This window comes from Cuculus canorus, chromosome 26 (assembly GCF_017976375.1).
Source record: "Cuculus canorus isolate bCucCan1 chromosome 26, bCucCan1.pri, whole genome shotgun sequence".
NCBI classification, from domain to species: Eukaryota; Metazoa; Chordata; class Aves; order Cuculiformes; family Cuculidae; genus Cuculus; species Cuculus canorus.
The window spans coordinates 6,407,651-6,427,440 of record NC_071426.1 but is presented as its reverse complement, the minus strand read 5'-3'; the positions used below and the strand labels follow the sequence as shown (position 1 = coordinate 6,427,440).

At 47.4% G+C, this 19,790-nt stretch overlaps 1 protein-coding gene across 1 annotated transcript; it reads right to left on the bottom strand.

The window, feature by feature from the left end:
• Positions 1-74: 74 nt before the first annotated feature.
• Positions 75-13,634, bottom strand: ANXA4 (annexin A4). The gene is made up of 13 exons (XM_009569675.2): positions 13,277-13,634; positions 8,597-8,656; positions 7,524-7,599; positions 7,042-7,136; positions 6,567-6,680; positions 6,304-6,394; positions 5,317-5,396; positions 4,925-4,981; positions 4,386-4,479; positions 3,768-3,863; positions 2,929-2,987; positions 2,524-2,646; positions 75-1,596 (listed from the first exon to the last, which is right to left on the bottom strand). Exons 2-13 carry the CDS (start codon positions 8,597-8,599, stop codon positions 1,537-1,539), a joined length of 948 nt encoding a protein of 315 aa, XP_009567970.1. The 5' UTR covers positions 8,600-8,656; positions 13,277-13,634; the 3' UTR covers positions 75-1,536.
• Positions 13,635-19,790: the final 6,156 nt, after the last annotated feature.

Genomic DNA, 19,790 nt, shown 5'->3' with positions numbered 1-19,790 from the left:
TGGCCTATAGAGACATTCCATGATTCTATGATCCCCTCTCCCAGAACACACAGTCATGGTCAAAGTACAGAATGAATTGTTTATCCACTTTTAATAATCAGCAGTGCAACGCAAGGCGTTTGAACGCAGAGCCCAGCCTGAGCGCATCCCTCAGCCTGTCACATTGGGTAAGGCAAGTTTTGTTTCCCTGAGCGGAAGCTTCAGCAGAACTGGAAAAAGACCTGCTCCTCTCCCCAGAACTAAGGACGGTTTCTCCAGCTACAGCACAGACAGCGACGATTGGTGTAGGCTGTATTGGTGTTTGTACCTTCTCACCTTGGTGTGATGCCCTCAAAGCAGGCTCTATACCAGCTACAGGAATAAAAACAGCTGAGCAGAACAAGAACCATGTTTTTATAGTGAAAACAACACCCAGCTTAGCAGGCAGTTGGGCAGGGGTTGAGGGAAAAGTCTCTCCTAGAGGTCAGTGTGGCAGAGCAAGGCAGGCATGGACCAAAACCAGACCCTCTTAAGGGCAGCGTTACCTAGGACTCCAACCAGCCAGCACTGGGAGACCTGAGGAGCTGTGAAGATGTGGATTTGGGAACAAGTCTTTCCTTAAAAGGCACCATTCCAAAGGCATCACTTCATCCAGAGGAAGGGTTTGTAATGTAGCCCTGAGGCAAGGCAGGCAGACTGGGGGCTGGCCAGTGACCAGGGTAGCAGGAGTTCTCTCTGATGGCACCACGGACATCTCCTCCACCACTGATGGAAGGGCAGCCAGGCTCTTAATGCTCTGCGCTAGCAGAAGGCGAGTTAAGATCTAGATACACTTGAATTTTAGATGATTGACTGCTTTGTGGTTGAAAAAGGTCATAGTGAAGTGGGTGGTGGTCTCTTCACCCAAGTAGCAAGTGATAGGACGAGAGGAAATGGCCTCAAGTTGTGCCAAAGCAGGTTCAGATTGGATATCAGGAAAAAATTTCTTCGTGGAAAGGGTTCTTGGGCACTAGAACAGCTGCCAGGGAGGTCATGGAGTCCCCATCCCTGGAGGGGTTTAAAAGACGGGCAGAGGAAGTGCTTAGGAATCTGGTTGAGTAGTGGACAGGTACGGTTGAGCTTGATGATCTTAAAGGTCTTTTGCAACCAAGTGATTCTAAATTATCTTGCAAAAACTGAAGCAAGCCTGCGTTCTGCATTCTCTGTATGTTGACAAGGTGAATTTTCCCTGTGCAGTCCCTCCTGTTCTGTGTCCCAGTTTGCTTTGGTTGGTCAATTTTGCTGATGAATGCAATGGCAAAGGCACAGCTCATCAGGAAACAATTTAGCTTTTACATATTTGGTTACAGCACTCTGTTTAAGATGGGCTTTGCTAGCCAAATTAGTAGACAAATGGGTGTTTCAAGCATAAAAGCATATCAAATGGGTCAACCAGAATGGCCATTACCCAACCAGAGCATTAACGATCTTAAGACAATGATCCTAGCAATTAATAAGGTATTTAGGGAAAATGGAAAAGAATGAGATCCCTACGATCAGCTGCTCCCATCAAGGAGGCTAATCCTCCCCACCACAGAGTCGGAGCAGGACTTTCCGATAGTCTCCGGAGCAGTCTCCCTAGAAAGCAAAAAGAAACACAATTTGGTTTACAGCTCCACACAAGGCTGGATACTTTCCAGCACGTACAGTTTGTTGTAGGTTTGGTATCTGCTTTGACTGTTTAGGAACTAAGAGCAGTCAGGAACCTTTTCAGTATGTAAGTCTCCGGAATTACAGCTCCTCTAAAATACCCGACGTGAGTCAGGTGGGGACCTGTCTTGATACCAAAAATGCAGGAAAATAAACTCTAAAAGTCATTTTCTATTCTATGACTATATTCTATTCTCATATTCTATTATTATATATATGTGAGACTATATATATTCTAGTCTCCTATTCTATTCTATATCCAAACTATTCTAGGAGTCTATTCTAGGTTTCTATGATTTTGGAGTTTTAGAAAGCGAGCATCCTTTATCAGCCTGGGCAACAGGAGTGAGGGGTCTCCATCAATCATGTGCAACAAGACAAAAGCTGTTCCACAATATTTCTCACTACCCTGCATATGTACAAATTTTCCCAGAACTCTTATGCATATTCTATTAATTTCTGAGAATTTTAATGTTATTATGAGCTTCACAACAGTCAAAATTCTTGCTAATTTGGAGCTTTGGAGCCAGTTCTGCCCAACCTTGCATTTGAGAGAGGGGAAGGCTGCAAACAGAGGTGATCTTAGAAGACACATCTGTTGAGTACAGATCATACAGAACACAAGACATTATCATCTCTGAAGAGTGAAGAGTGCATGGAAAAACACTGTTTGACAGAAAACACGCTGTCAGAGAGACATTCTTTCTAACTTTCAAAAAACACTATTAGTTAGATGAAACTTTATCTTAAATCAAAATATACCACTTTTTTTGTAATAGTAACTACTTCTCGTATCAGTCTCCTTTCAGCCACTCAGCAAATCCAACTCATTGCTTCTTCCACTGCCACACTCACCTTAATGAAGGAGTAGAGCGATTTCCCATACATGGTCAGGAATTCCCGTCTGATGTCCAGCATATCTATTTCAGAGCGGGACACCATCACTCGGATCAGCGTGTTGTCATCTGTTCCCAAGCCCTGAGGAGATAAACCAGCCATGTCCAACTGCAAAGCCTTTTGGATAAATCAATCAGGTTTTATCACTTGTTTTTCTATGGGTTCTCTTCCCAATCAGAGCTTTTAAGCTTTATTGGCCACTAGCAGCTCACTGCCAACATTGGTCCAAGCTTCCACGCAAAAGCTCAGACATTCTTAGTTCTCAGTCAACCACAGTTTCTCTCATGATTGCCATCGTGCGATGGACTCAGCACGGAGAAGCAAGGTGCAGGGGAAGAGGAATGTCACTCAAAAGCTCTTTACCTTCATGGATTTGTACAATCTTTCAGCAAAATACGCAGGTTTATTTCGCATACACTTGACTGTGAGGGAGACAAGAACAAGAGGATCCAGGTCAATAAGAACATAATGAGGAGCGGCTGAGGGACCTTGGGTTGTTTAGCCTGGAGAAGAGGAGGCTGAGGGGAGACCTCATCACTCTCTACAACTACCTAAAGGGAGGTTGCAGAGAGGTGGGTGTTGGTCTCTTCTCCCAGGTGACAGGTGATGGGACAAGAGGGAATGGCCTCAAGCTGAGTCAGGGGAAGTTTAAATTGGACGTTAGGAAAAATTTCTTCACAGAAAGGGTTCTCAGGCACTGGAATGGCTGCCAGTGAGGTGGTCAAGTCCCCATCCCTGGAGGGGTTTAAAAGGCGGGTAGATGAGGTGCTTGGGGACATGACTTAGTGGACAGGCATGGTTGGAGTTGATGGTCCCAAAGCTCTTTTCCAACCTAAGCCAGGGGCTTCCAAACCTTCCCAATACTTTCTCAGGGAAAGTGTTTGTTTTGCAAAGATGCAGCTCAGGGTCCATGAACAGCAAGCGCAACGCAGACGCCCGTAGTCAGTGACCTGCTGGAAAGGGAGGGCTCGGTGCACGGGACTGGTTTCCTTAAGACAGTCATGCTTCCTGACAGCAAAAGTCAGCTACCAGGACATCGTTTGGGAAAGCAAACAATATATAAAGCACAGAGCTTTCTCACCTGATTGTACCTGCAAAGCCTAAAACACCGCGGCTTGCAAAGATGACAAGCGGCCGGGGCAAGATACAATATCCCTAATTATTTATTTGTTGTAGTCGAAGTTTCAAAGCAGGGAACTCACCCACAGCCAACAAAGCATCTTCGAGATCTCCTGACATCTCAGATTTGATGCTGTCTGTTATGTCCTTATTAGCAATCCCTCTGTAGGCGTCAAAAACTAGGAGAAGGAGTCAGGGATGAGAAGAGCAAGTGAGTGTTTCAGGGCACAGAGTGTGTGGTCTCCAAGGATCACTTTGCAAGATCAAGCTCCTCATACTCTGCACGAACATTGTACCATAATTCTGACAGTGTAAGCTAAATCAGGGCTGCCCTACAGAAATAATTAATTTTAATTATCAGCTGTCTTGCTAATTGGCCCACCACTGCTGGCAGCATCTCCAAGAACTGCTAGTTAACGAGGGCAGTTTAAATGCTTCGCTTCTCTTCCTCTCTGCCCCAGTGGGAGTCAGATAATGAACTCCAGTTTACAGCCTGGAATGAGTTGTGCTGATGTTTTTCTCAAGTCTCTTTTTGGCTCAGAAGGGGACAAAATAGTCTGAAAAAATGGAATGCAACTGGGCTGTAGGACACCTGCTGTCTCAGGAAAAGTTCACAATCAGTTAATGAACAAGCATAAAGCACCTGCAGAAGTATCACTCCCAAACAAGGACAAAAATCCAGGATACCAGGAGAGTACTACCTCTCAGGAGGTGGAATCTGTTCCTTGTGCAGAGGATGGACATGAACTGCACCTCATCCGTTCCCCACCTCTTCTCCCCAGCTTCGTACAGGCACTTGAAGACATTACGAACAGACAAAGGAAGGCTGACTGAGAAGATGTGCATATAACTTGAGATGTTTTCTTCCTTGGTGTTCGAGCACCACTGACCTGTGCCTTGTCTGGGTCACAGGTATTTTCCAATACCTACCAAGCACAGCAACTCTCAACTGAAACATCATCTCCCCTCCCAACTGCCCTAGAGACCTCCCAGGACCGAGCTGCAAAAAAGGCTGGAACCACAATCCCCATTTCACCAGCTGAATCACCACAGCAAAGAAGCTTTTCTAAGGGTCAAAACAGAGAGTAGAGGTGAGATCTTCACCCAGGATGCTGCTGTCTGGAGTAGCATCAGGCTTACTGGTCTACCTTGGGAAAAATGTCTAGCAAAAGCAGGGATTCCCCATGGCTCATGTATACAGAACCAGATGATTCTTGCAAGGCAGCAAAATGCTACATACCTGAGCATCTTGTTGAGCAAGGGCATCATCCACATATGTTCCCTCATCTCTGTTTCCCTGTGGAGACAGAAGAATGAAAAACTCATCTCACCAGAGCAACAAAAGGAAGCAAGTTCTGCAAATTTCCCATTCAAAACAAGTCACAAAAACACATAATGGATCCTTAAAATTGAATAGTAGCTTACAAACAGAGCCAGTTTAAAACCAGCACATGGCACTAATATATGCTCAGAGTCAACCTCCTCTCCCTGCAGCTGGGGTTGAAATGCAGGCCAGGGGAAATGCAAGAGAGATGAAATAAAAGCCAGCCAGATACACTTCATCAGGGAAGTGAGAAGCATGTTCATCAGCAATGGGAAGATTTGTCCCTATTTTCCGTAGTCCAGACTTACTGTTGCGAGGGACACCAGGACTCTTCGAAACATGCAAGAGGTGTCAGAGACAATGTCCTCCTCAAGGGCACGGCCGTATTCTAGCAAGAGCACACACACGTATGTCATCTTAGTAACAGATCCATGCTCTGAGCAATGTTTGTGCACAACATTTGCCAGCCCTTAGTAAATAACTCCGCTCAGGCTCTAACCATCCCTCCACCGCTCCCTGTACAGTGTGTTCCAATGCTTGGCATCCCTTTTCATGAAGAAATTTTTCATGACGTCCAATCTAAACCTCCCTGGTGCAAGCTGAGGCCATTTCTTCTTGTCTTATTGCTTGTTACTTGGGAGCAGAGCCCAGCACCCACCTCACCACAACCTACTTTCCAGGAGCTGTGAGAGCCACCTCTTCTCCAGGCTAAACAGCCCCAGGTCCCTCAGCCACTCCCAGAACCCCTGCTCTCCAGCCCCTTCCCCAGCTCCTTTCCCTTCTCCAGATGCGTTCCAGACCCTCAAGGTATTTCTTGGAGTGAGGGGCCCAGAACTGAACCCAGGATTTGAGGCGCAGCCTCACCAGTGCCGAGGAGAGAGGGCTGATCGCTTGTTGCTCCTACTGTCCACACCATGGCTGATCCAAGGCAGGATGCTGTTGGCCTTTGTGGCTATCATTACAGCAGTCCAGCCACTATACTGAGTGCTATGGGGCAAAATTAAGCGGCACAGCCAGTATAGAACTGGCAACAGACCCACACATGGACAAATCCAACTGACAGATGTAAACACCTCATCCCATTTTATTTACACTGGTTCAGTTTCTGGATGCAATTCAAACCCTTGAGGCTCTTAGCAGTTCTGCTGGTGATGCCTGTTTAACCCAGAGGTTCTCGGTTGGACTGGCTGATTTGTCACCTCTAGAGGCTAACAGACCCCTCTCCACCCTGTCGTGTCCATACATCCACACAAGTGACTTTTTCAGTCTAGAAGATAATGACTTGCTCTACATACGCAGTTTGTAGTTCTCACTAATGCGCCGAATCTCTTCATTTGTGCGAGAAGCCAAAATTTCAATCAGGCAGCCTTCATCTGTTCCTGCACCCTAGGGAATTCCAAAGACAAGATCCAAAATTATAATGACAACTGTTTTGATGTGCAACTGGGTTTTTTTTTTAATCATATATAAGTTACTAATAAATTAATAATAAATGTATAGTTATGCCATATCATACATGGACCAGGACTTAAGCAACATAAAAGGAAGATTTCCAGACCTTCATAGCCCTCCTCAGTTCATGCACGTCATACATGGTGGTAGGAGTCATCATGCCAACGATCACCCTTTCAAAATTCCCACTCAGCTCAGACTTCAAGTCATCAATCAAGTCCTAGAAGGCAGAAAGAGGAGAAAGGAGCTGGGAGAAGATAGAGCCTTTGAGAATAGAACGAACTCATTCACCACTTTCCTTCGTGCTCCATCCCTCCTTGGAAAATAGCTGCTCTGAAGTGAACAAGACCAAAATCATAGAATCATAAAATGGTTTGAGCTGGAAGGGACCTTAAAGATCATCTAATTCCAGCCCCATCCCCCACCCCACTGTCCCAGAAACATGGCCAGGGAAAGCTTGTGCAAACCTTACTGTTGTGGAGACTAGGGTCTTGTTCACATTTCACTCAAGCAGTACAACCCCAGAGTTGTTTACGTCTCCTAGTTAAAGCCACAGTCACCAATCTCTGAAGACCACCTACCCTGCCAATAGTGCTTTTATAGGCAATCAGAACTTGCTGACGTTGGGAAACGTTTAGTTTGGTCAAAATCTCGATGATGGCATCTTCATCTGTGCCTGGAAGAAACCAATGGAAACCAGTCAGGCTGCTTGCACAAGAACCAGAAACATGCTTTGCTGTTGTCCAGAGTGTGCCATCAACCATCTTCTGTCCCTTACACAACCTCAAGAGCACTGGGGACAGGGTCAATGCACAGAAGTGTCTCAACCCAGCCAGCGGCAGACAGGACAAGAGCCCGACCGAGGTTGTTTTAGTGGCTGAGGCTGGGATTTCCAGTTGGGCTGAATCTCAGCTTGATCAAGTCATACAATTCCTTTCAGGACCCTCACAGGTCAGTGGGGTAATGCAAAGGGGTGGACACCCTCTAACAAACCACCAGACAAAGCATTTCCAGTGCTTGGGAGGGGGAACGAGGGCTTCACAGTGGAAGGAGACCAACTTACCAAATCCCTTCATAGCCTTCCTCAGTGCCTGTGCTTCTTCCTCAGCATTGAAACCGGAGACCCCCTTGATTGTTGCCTAAACCCACAGGAGAGGAGTTATCAAAGGCAGGCTCAAAGTGTACATACAGTAGAGCTGAATTTAAAACATAATTCCAAAGATGCAAACACAGTGACAACAAATGAAGTCCCCCCACCAGACACGAGTGATTTTATATCAGGCTTCCGTCCTACCCTAAAGAGAAACTCTTCATTCCAGAGAGACTTCCTAGCCACATAAGAAATAAACCACAGGGACACAAGTAAAAGCAGACAATATCTCTCTACAGCTGCCCATGGTGCATTTGGTTCCCAATTAGATAATGGCAAGCAGCCCAACATCTCTGTTCAGTCCAGCTGGGGCTTCTTCCCAGCAGTTTTCCATGTAAGCCAGACAAGAAGCTGTTCCCAAAGCCCTATTCCTGACTTCTCTAAGAGCAGCCAAGGACCATAATTCTGTACAATAGTCACAGAATCATAGATTGGTTGGAGTTGGAAGGAATCTTAAAGATTCCAACTCCCCTGCCGTGGGCAGGGACACCTCCCACTCGATCCGGTTGCTCAAAGCCCCATCCAACCTGACCTTGAACACAAGTTCCCTGGGCAACCTGGGCAAGTGCCTCACCACCCTCATTGTGAAGAAGGAAGTGTGGTGTTTTGCTCAAAACAGTGAAAAGCATGGGTGTGAGGTCAGCTTCCTGGAACAGGCAGAGGGATGAACACCATGTAGATGGCTACCTAGCAGGCCAAACCTCCAAAGAATAATATGCCCAGGAAGTGTATCTGGAGAAATTAATGTTCTTTGAACTTCTATCTGTTTGGATTTCCTATTAACTCCCCAAACAGAAAAACATATTTGTATGGGTCACATTCCTCTTGTATGAGGAAGCAGAGAGAAGCAATAAATTCCCCGCGATAAAGGGACAGACAAGGACTGTCTTCATCCTGCTGTGTCGTTATCTGAGCGACACTCCCCACTTTTATTGGATCAGAACAACTGCTTGGCACAACGTGGTACAGAAAACACACACACTCACCATCGCTCTTGTATTTGGTCAATCTGGTGTTGTCTGTGTCCCCAGTTGTTTATTAAACAACTGTAATAAAAAAGAGAAGTAATGTTAGTTTTCTGGTAAATAATTAATAGAATATACCTCCCCTTGTCAGTCATTGGGGCTGGGGAAGTACCATCTAATTTCTCTGCTGCCTAAAAGCAACGCTTGAACACCGAATGCCCATTCCTGAGTTTCCAGTCCCACTTTGTAAGGAATGAACAAAGGTTGGCTTGCAACAACACAGGGCCAGGAGTGAGGTGCACAATCAGAAGATTAGCAGTAGTAATTGAAGAAATTGCTTTTCTAGTGTCACAGCCTGTCTGAGGCTACAAGGAGAGGCAGACAATGTTGCCTTGGGAGCAAAGAAAATAGACTTGATCCCTATACCCTTCAAAACACATGGCTTTGACCTTGCCAAGTGAGAGCCTGAGGTTGAATTAGGGTGAAGGTGCCTGCACAGTGCTAGCAACCATCACAAATAGTGCATGGAAGGTAGAGACAACATCGAGGTGTAGATCATAGAATCATAGAATCCCTAGGCTGGAGAAGACCTTTGATATCACAAAATCCAGCCATCCCTGTCTACTACTAAACCATATCCCTAAGCAAAGATGAGTATGCAAAGGATCGTCTCATTCAAAGTCTGGCACAGGAGAATTATTTGCCCTCTTACTTAAAATCTGCCATGTTCGACAGCTCCTCAGTTTGGTGCTATGTGTAATTCCTTGCAGTATGGCAGTTTTAACTGACTTTTATAGCCCTCAAAAACTATTTATATACAGCTCACTTGTCATCTTCCCAGGATTTTTTTTTTCAGCTCATAATTTTGTTTTCATGCACAGAGCCTGTACATGAACACACCTGAAGTACTTTCCCATTTCCCTGGTCAGGGGCCAGGATGTCAAGCACTAGCACAAGGTTCACCTCCCTGCAACTCAAGTTCAACATAGCATGAGCTGAAGGTCTCGCGTGTCCAGGCCATGGTGCTGGGTCCAGTTCTATTCAATATTTTAACAATGGCCAGGATGAAGGGATTGAATGTTCCCTTAGTAAGTTTGCGGATGACACTAAGCTGGGAGGAATCATCGATTTGCTTGAGGGCAGGGAGACTCTACAAAGGGATCTGAACAGGCTGGATCCATGAGCTGAGGCCAGCGGGATGAGGCCAAGAGTAGGGTCCCGCACTTGGGACACAACAACCCTGTGCAGCTCCAGGCTTGGGGAAGAGGAGCTGGAAAGCTGCCTGGCAGAGAAGGACCTGGGGGTGTTGGCTAACAGCAGCTGAAGATAAGGCATCAGTGGCCCAGGTGGCCAAGAAGGCCTACAGACCTGGCTTGGATCAGAAAAAGCATGGCCAGCAGGAGCAGGGAAGAGATTCTACCCCTTTGCTCAGCACTGGTAGGCTGCACCTCAAATACTGGGTTCGGTTTTCAGCCTCTCTGCAAGAAGGACATTGAGGGGCTGGAGTGCAACTGGAGAAGGGAACGGAGCTGGGGAAGGGGCTAGAGAACAAGGATTATGAGGAGCAGCTGAGGGCCCTGGGGTTGTTCAGCCTGGAGAAAAGGAGGCTGAGAGGATACCTCATCACTCTCTACAACTGCCTGAAAGGAGGTTGTAGAGAGGTGGGTGTTGGTCTCTTCTCTCAAGTGACAGGTGATAGGATGAGAGGAAACGGCCTCAAGCTGCACCAAGGGAGCTTCAGATTGGACGTCAAGAAAGATTTCTCCACCAAAAGGGTTCTCAGGCACTGAAACGGCTGCCAAGGGATATGGTGGAATCCCCGTCTCTGGAGAGGTTTAAGATGGGCAATTGAAGTACTCAGGGTTATGATTTAGTAGTGGTCAGGTATGGTTAGGCTTGATGATCTCAAAGGTCTTTTCCAACCTAGTGATTCTAGGATTCTATGACTCAAGCCCTTCAGCAGAAGCAGTGATGCCAGCAGCTGACGCCGGCTCTCCCTGATCCTGCTCATAGTGCTTAATAGTTACTATCAATGCACCCAGACTGTTGTGCAAGAACGGGAGTGTCTTCACTCATGTTACACATGACCCTTACCAATCTGGAATAGCATCAGAGAGTGCTGTTCAGGCACGTTAACTCTCAGTGTGACATTTGCCATAGATGTGCTACACACAGACACTCCTGAGCACTCTCCATGCTATCCAGATGTTGTTACATCCTGTGCAATCAGGCAACATACAGAAAATTATTAGAATCATAGAATAGTTTGGGTTGGAAGAGACCTTAAAGATCATCCAGTTCCACTCCCCTGACATGGGCAGGGACACCTCCTGCTGGATCAGGGGCTCCAAGGCCCATCCAACCTGGCCTTGAACACCTCCAGGGATGGGGCAGCCATCACTGCTCTGGGTAACCTGTTCCAGGGCCTTCCCACCCTCATCATGAAGAAAATCCGCCTTATGTCCAGTCTAAATCCGCCCCTCTCCAGTTTATAGCCATTGCCCCTCATCCTATCACTCCAGGCCTTTGTAAGAAGCCCCTCCCCAGCTTGCTTGTAGCTCCTTCAGGTACTGGAAGCTGCTCTAAGTTCTCCTTGGAGCCTTCTCCAGGCTGAACAACCCCAACTCTCTCAGCCTGTCCTCGTATGGGAGGTGCTCCAGCCCTTGGATCATCCTCGTAGCCTCTTCTGGACCTGTTCCAATGGCTGTCGAGTTTGCTTTCTTCCATATGATTACCGATGTCAGCGGTCCAATTATGACTTAGACTTTAGAAAAGTCATCTTTGTTCTTCTCTTTCACAGAAATAAAAAGCCAACTTTTTTTAATTTGCTTTAGCCAAATGCTGAAACAGCGGTTGTGAATTCACCGATGTTTTTCTGGCACAGCGTTACCATTCAGTTGGTTTGTACGCAGAAGAAGGGATATTAGGCAGGATGGTTTAACAAGTTGGTTAGAGTGCAAAGGAAAGGCTGATACGGAAGGAAAAAGAGGTGGGAGGCAGAAAAATCCTGAGTGCAAATGAGCTGGCAGAAAGAAACCAAAGCCCAAGGAAAGGATGCGTGTTCTGGATTCAGGGCAAATGCTCCTGCAATATCAAATTACAACAGAAATGTCACATTGAATATTGACTGGAAGATTCCAATTTCTTCATCCAGCTTAAACGTCACTGCAAGAGCCGGCAGTGCCAACCCCACTGTGCAACCTGCAACTGCTTTTCTGTTCCCAGCCTGTTTCTGGGTATGGGACCACGAGAAATAAGGCGCCAAAGTTATGGGAGGAAGAACCCAGCAGCTCAGCCAGGTTCTCCAGCAATGGTCCCTGTAACCCTCCTGCTCCCTTTCATGGGGGAAAGTGTCTCTGTGAGCTGCTCAGTCTGGGGCAGTAGATGAATAAAAACTCCCCTAGGCACCCCCTTTGCTGGTACAGAGAGAAAGGGATTGCTCAGTCAGATTTGACAGCACTCCGCAGCTTAACACAACTCTGGGCCTGCAGCTCAAACCAGGGAAAACAGCTTCAGGATGGGTTTAGAACAGCCTCAAAACGCTGTGACCAGGTGCCTGGGTGCAGGTGCACGAGGCATCCCTCCCATTATTCAAATTTTTGCCATGCATTACATTTCCTGACATGATTTATCAGCTCATCTGGCAGTTATAAGTCAACATCAATGTCCTCTAAAAGCTGAATCCACATTAAATTTAATCTCTCAGAAAACAGAAAGCAGCTGAAGCTGTTGTGTGTGCCGGCCGGTTCAAATCCAGGCGTGCTCTGAATCCTTTCCCTGACTGTGCACAGAGCACGTGCAGCTCCCAGCAAACAAAGGTCCCAAAAACTTAGCAGGATATAAACAGGGATTTCCCCTCAAAGTTTGAGATCCGAGACACATTGCCAGTCCTACATCTAGCATCTGGAGTGGAAAACCACTGTTTTGCGACCTATTCCCTTGCAAGGCAAACACTGGGCTTGTTTGACGAGTTCTTTCATTCGTGCACAGCTGCTGGGATACAGACCCACGCCCTGCGCCACATCAGCTTTTCCACGGCTCTGCCGCTGCCAACGTGCCGGGCACAGCCCGCTCCTCCGCAGCTGGCCCTGCTCTGGAGAGGAGAAGTGCCCGGGGTACACTGCGACTCGTAGCAGGGTGATTGACCTTGACCCCAGCCCAGTTTACACCTCAAGACAGGGGCTCCTTCTTGCTGGTGAGCCCCAAGTCAGGCAAAATATCCCAGTGCCTCCCACACAACGACCTTTGCTTGGCCACTGCCCTCAAAAGGAATAAAAATATAACACTGAGCTAGCAGAGCCTTGTACACCTCATGTCACCCACCCAAAGCCACCCCACAACCCCACCAGCCTCCTGCTGTGCTCTCCACACCCCAATATCCAGTGGAGAGGACGTGCCAGCTTGGTCACAGCAGAAATACAAAGCAAAACCTGCACTAGCTGTGCCAGGGAAGAGTCAGCCATCTTCCTCCTTTCACAATCTGCCTCTCCGTCCTTCCTCAGCCCAAGCCCATGCCCTCCAGGGCTGCCCCAGTGCCCCGGTGCCTCGGTACCGATGGGGCACCCGCCCAGCCAAGGGCTGTCCTGCTCCCAAGGAGCCACTGCGGTCTGGCAAGCAGTGACAGCGCTTGGCACCTTCCCAGGCACCTCCAGCCACGCAACCCCATCGCCAAAGGGATGCCCTGGTGGGTTTGGCACTCACCTGCTGTCCCAAGCGGGTACCTTGGCAGGGATGAGGAGAGCTTTGCTCACCGTGTCCTGGGTGGCCAAGTCCCCGCCCTGGAGCGGGGTGGGACTCCCCAATGCAGAGCAGCTTTTTCCCCTGCATACACGCCTGATGGGATGGCAATCCAGCCCTGTTCCCCTCCTCTGCACTTCCGTAAACAGTTGGTTGTAATCCAGAGCAGGGAGAAGTTCCCCAGTGAGCCTCAGGCACGCTTAGGAAATGCAGTTTTGGGGTTATGCAGAGGCTGTCGCGAGGAAAGGTGGCCTGGCAGGCTCCGATGTCTTCCATTCTTCCCAGCATTGACTGTACAAATCTCTGGGAACAGAGCGGCTCTCAGAGCACACAGCCAGCATCTGAGATCTGGGTTTATGCTGCCCTGTGGAAGGGCTTCCCCAAGGGGGGACCGAGGGGGACGACAGCCTGGAGCACCCAGGCAGCAGCAGCCTTGATCAAGAAGTCCTGTCCCCCCTGCCCCCACGTCGTTTGTGCAGCATCGTGCCCCCTTGTTGAAGAACTTTGCATCACAAACAGCCATGATTTCTGTAAGAATGATTGTTTTCATAAAGATCATTCTTTTTGCCCCAATAAATGGTACCACCCTCAAGTCATAGAGTCATAGAATCATAGAATCATAGAATCATAGAATCACCAGGTTGGAAAGGACCCACTGGATCATTGAGTCCAATCATTCCTAACAATCCCTAAACCATGCCCCTCAGCACCTCAAGTCAAAACCCTTCAGGCAAAGCCACTTCAGTTTTACCCCGTGTGGCACTGCCAAGGTCAGCCTTAGACAAGATCGTGAGCCTGAGAAAGGGAAAGCAGCCTTGCTGTAGTACATATCTTGTCTTCACTGTATTTATCCTCAGGGACTTTGGTCCTACAGTAAGGGGTAAATCAGTCCTCTCAGGTTCTTTTTTCTAGCTCATATGACAGCCATTTCTCATCCCCGTGCTTCTCTGCACATGCTCTTTTGTTGGGAGAGACCTAAATTTAGCAGCTCAGATGGATGCAGGCTGTGCTGCTGTAAGCATGGCTGTGCAGCTCCTTCTGTGTCTCAGTCTCCCAAAGCCACCCTGCAAAGGCCACCTGGTCAGCATCTACTCCGTCCCTGCTGATGTGGGGGACATCGAACAGGGGGTAACAGAAAAACAGGGTTTGAGCCACAACTGCTCTCCTTTTTCACTGTAGAGTCTCTTTCCTTGCAAAATCTGGCACTTCACCGCAAACAGGACACAGTGTGGACTATCATCAGCAGTCACTAAGGAGAAACTCTTCTCTAGGACTAGGAACAATGGGTATAAACTGGAGAGGGGCAGATTTAGACTAGACATTAGGAGGAATTTCTTCATGATGAGAGTGGGAAGGCCCTGGCCCAGGTTGCCCAGAGCAGTGGTGGCTGCCCCAACCCTAGAGGTGTTCAAGGCCAGGTTGGATGGGCCTTGGAGCCCCTGATCCAGTGGGAGGTGTCCCTGCCCATCACAGGGTGTTGGAACTAGATGATCTTCAAGGTCCTTTCCAGCTCAAACCATTCTATTATCCTATGATTCTTTCCTACATCTGTTAGGGTCTCCATTCTCATCCCTTCCTCTCCCAGGAGCTGCCTCCTGCTCTGGGCCCACACCCACTGATTTTAATGGAGCAGTAGGAGAACTGCTCTGTTTCTCCATCTTACGGCACCTCTGATTTTTTTAGCCCGTGTATTTTCAAAAGCTTCATTATTCTCTTTGCTTTCCAGCCTTTCAACCACTGAAGTCAGAGGTATATCCAAGAGTAATTATTCTAGACCAGAAGTTCTTAATTTTCTTTGGAAGTTATTTATCCTTTAAATGTTGCACCAATCCTGCCATTCATGATTGGCATAATTTAACCTTTTCTTTACCCTGGGAGAGGCTCCAAATATGGAGAAATACTTGACGATGCAGAATGTTTGCGTGGATATTTTTGGTTGTCCAGAATTAGTCACATAAGTGCAGTCCATTCGGAAACCAGATCCTGACTCAACACACAGTCAAATTCCATATAATCCTGGCTGGTTATGGATGCTGGCTCTGTAACCACCCATTTTGGACAATCATGATTTTTTGTACCAGAAAGGCAAAAAACCAGAAAGTACAGAAGATTCTGACTGTTCTGAGCTTCTTCAGAAAGTGGATGGAAGGACAGCAGGTCTAGAGCAACTGTTGTCTGCAGCCCCTGCACCTTGCTGCTCCCATCAGGAAGGCATCATTGCTTCCTATATAAAGCTCAGCAGATCAACCTTTGTCTCCATAGAAGCCTTTTGTCTCGGTCATGCTCAGCTTTCATCACGTTGCCCTCATCTCTCAAAGGATGGAAAGGCAATCCCTATCATTAAATATCTCCAGTCTGAAGCAGCGTCTAGCCTAGCTTTGCTGTCCTCATCAAAAAAGGGACAGTAACAGACAAGCGCACGATTCCCACCAGTGTAGTAAGTGCCAAAGCACCTTGCCTTGCTTTTCACTCATAGTTCCTATTTGTCCTATTGATTATTTTAACCCCAGCTTTCACAAAGCTCTCCCAGACTTCAGCCCGCTGTGCACCTTCTCTGTACTCCCACTCCACCCTGCTGTTTTCCTTCCTCTACGAAAGACATAACAAAAATTAAAGGCCACAGAGAGACAAGGCAGTGTGCAGTAAGTAAATAAACCAAGCTCAAGCAGTCAGCCTGATAGGAAGGAGGTATTTATTCAGGGTCCCACAATGAGAACAGACCTGAACCTCTCGGAAAATGGCAGCATTTGTGCTTTTACCCTAAAGACCTGGCCTTTCAAATTTGGACCTCAAAGAGCAGAGGAGACTGGTGCTGGAGGAGGAGATCTGCAGCGCCATTTGACAAGCAGATGCCTGCTGTTAGCTTTAGAGAAACAGCCTCAGCTCAGTCATTGGGGTCAAAGTCCTGGTGCTAACGAAGTCATTAGCCCCTCTCTCACAGATTTAAGTGAGGGTCAGAAGTTGGGCCTTGGAGGTTTAGGCAGGAGTTTTTGGGAAGCTCATAAGGGAGTGCTAACCTTGATACCTGAACACCGGCAGTTTGCAATCAGTAGCCCCTGAAAATGGGGTTATTTGACTGCTGCCCAAGCACCATCAGAGCTGTGTGGTGATGCTGCAGCTCAGCCTCTGTCTCCATAGCAGCTGAGGGCAGCCTGGAAGTTGAAAACCAGTGCTTGCTTTTCTAAAGCACTGATTTTTCTGTGCTTGTGTTAAAGGAAAGAAGGAGGTATGATGAATATATCAATGTCCAACTTAGATATTATTGCTAGGGGATAGTGATAGAGTATCATGCTAAGAGTATGATCAGAACTGGTGTTGGGAAAGTAACCCTTAGGGCAGTTCTAAGAATACTGTTCAGCTACACAGAGCCCTGAATGCTGTTCAATGATGCAGAGCCTTCCTATGGCTGGTTTAGAGCCCAGTTCAGCTGAACCAACAGGCTGTGCAGAAAATGTCAGGCCTAGAATAGGTATTTGATTAAATGATAACTAATGATGAAAGGGTTAAATCGCTTTGAGTATAGGCATAGAATAAGATTAGTGGAACTGCTTGAGGTTTTCCTTAAAAGTTTTAAAGAATAAATAGAAGTGTCTCAAGAAAGAAGAGAAGCGATTTTTATGATCAGTGGAGAAACATGAAGCATCACTGCTGGTTGATGAGAAGCTTGACGTGAGCTGGCAACATGCAGCCCAGAAACCAGCCGTGTCCTGGGCTGCATCTGAAGCAGCGTGGCCAGCAGGGCGAGGGAGGGGATTCTGACCCTCTGTATCCTCCCTTGTGAGACCTCGTTTGGAGTCCTGTGTCGAGTTCTGCAATCCTCAATATAAGAAGGAGACGGAGCTGTTGGAACGGGAACAGAGGAAGCTACGAAGATGATCCAAGGGCTGAAGCACTTCCCATACGAGAGCAGGCTGAGAAAGTTGGGTTTTTTCAGCCTGGAGAAGAGAAGGCTCCAAGGAGATCTTAGAGCTACCTTCCACTACGTGAAGGGGCTACAAGAAAGCTGGGGAGAGACTGTTTACAAAGGCTTGTAGTGGTAGCACGTGGGGCAATGGGTATAAACTGGAGAGGGGCAGATTTAGACTGGACATAAGCACATATTTCTTCACTATGAGAGTGGTGAAACACTTGAACAGGTTGCCCAGACAAGCCGTGGCTGCCCCACCCTGGAGGTGTTCAAAGCCAGGTTGGATGGGCCTTGGTCAGCCTGATCCAGTGGGAGGTGTCCCTGCCCATCGCAACAGGGTTGGAACTGGATGATCATTAAGGTCTCTATCAACCCGAACTATTGATCCTGAGGGAGACCCAAAAAGAGACAGCGGAGGCGAATTATCAAGGTGGACTTTAAAAAAAAAATAATGAACAATAGAGAACTGAGAGCCCATGGAAAAACACCAAGGAAAAACACCAAGAACATTTCGAAGAAAGAATACCTATTGGATAATGTATATAAATATCTGATGATTTCATGTGGGCTTTTGCCACTCACTGAGGTGATGGCCCAACTCTGAGTTGCTAATAAAGCAAGCCTAGAGTTACCCACAGTATGGTGAGAATCCTTCAACAGCTCATACAAGAGTAAAGAATTGTCACCTTCTGCAAATGAATATCAGATTGATTACCAAGTTACCAGCAGATATTAGCAGAGATGGATGCGTGCTTTAGACATTTGGAGCAAGGATGTCTCCTCACCTCTGGGTCAGCGCTGTAGAAGCCAAAATGTCCATTTCCACATGTCAGAGGTAGCCTTGGTGTAGGAATAGTGGGGTTTTGGGGAAGACCCGAGGAAGAGCCAGCTTGAAGCCTTTTCTCTACTACTTGAGCAAAGCCCTTTTCATGCAAAGAGAGGAAGAAATGTGACAAACATGCTCCCAGAAATAAGTAAGCAGTGCTTTTTTTGAGGTGGGAACACTGAAATACTCAAGTTCACGTAAGAAATGAAAGTGATATTAGCACTTCATTAGTTACCACAACCACTAGAAACACTTCTCATGCAGTCAGTGCTATTAGGGGAATGTGCAGCACTCCACCTCTTAGTAATTCAAACAGGACTTCACAAAGCCCAGAGCAGAGTGTACCAGCACTGCTGTGCCAGTCAAGGGCTCTCGGGAGGGATCTGGGCTGGTTACATAAACACAGATGTCACATCAGGACAAGAAGCAACAGAGGAGCAGAACAGGTTTGAGAAAATCCCTCTAACCTGATGTGCCTTTGGAACAAGAGATCACTTTGGCATGGTGGTCTACACACCTTCGAAAATAAGGCATAACGGGAGAAGGAGAAGAGGAGGCTGAGGGCAGATCTTATCACTGTCTACAACTACCTGAAAGGAGGTTGCAGAGAGGTGGGTGTTGGTCTCTTCTCCCAAGTGATAGGATAAGAGGGAATGGCCTTAATCAGTGCCAGGGCAGGTTCAGATTGGACATTATGAAAAATTTCTTTGTGGAATGGGCTCTCGAGTACTGGAACGGCTGCCCAGGGAGGTGGTGGAGTCCCCATTCCTGGAGGGATTTATAGTGGGTAGAGGGAGTGCTTAGGGATCTGGTTGAGTAGTGGACAGGTACAGTTGGGCTTGATGATCTCAAAGGTCTTTTCCAACCTAGTGATTCTATGATTCTACAACAATGAGCAGCTGTAGGAAAGGGCCAGCACTCAAACTCCCCATTTAAAGCATGCTTCAATTACAATATTTTTAAGATAGGGATGCTTGTGTGTTCTGTGGACAGACCCTCAAGAGGAGATCCTGGATGCTATTGCAATTTATAACGGTGACAACTACAACTGCATCTCGGGCACTGCCACACTCTGTGCTTTCCACGCTGCTGCCCCCAGCACACGCTGTGCTGACACTGTCTCGGAAACACCCACACACTCTGCCTTTCTCTTACAGAGAAACTTAAGGCTGCACTTGGCCATGAGCCTGGGCTACTGTTTTCTTTAATTAACTAAAGCTATAAATAGCAAACAGTCCTGGGCCATTGCTTGGCTGACAACTTCGTCAGCTGAGGAACGCCATCCAGAGGGGGACCGGAGTTAGCAAGAACCTCTCAATGGAGACCTAAAAGGAGGTTGTAGAGAGGTGGGTGTTGGTCTCTTCTCCCAAGCGACAGGTGATAGGACAAGAGGGAATGGCCTCAAGGTGCATCAGGGGAAGTTTTGATCGCACATAAGGAAATATTTCTTTACCAAAAGGGTACTCAGGCACTGGAAAGACTGCCAGGGAGGGGGTGGAGTCCCCATCCCTGGAGGGGTTTAAAAGGCGGGTAGATTAAATGCCTGGGGACATGATTTAGTAGTGGACAGGTACGGTGGGAGTTGATGATCTCAAAGGTCTTTTCCAACCTTACGACTCTATGATTATATAGAGGGGCTGTGAAGACTGTTAGGCACTTGTGTGGTGACACTTTTATCTTTAGAAGAGCCCTGTAAGCTGTCACTTGCTCTTGACTCTGGATCTGCTGTCTCACCTTCCACTCTT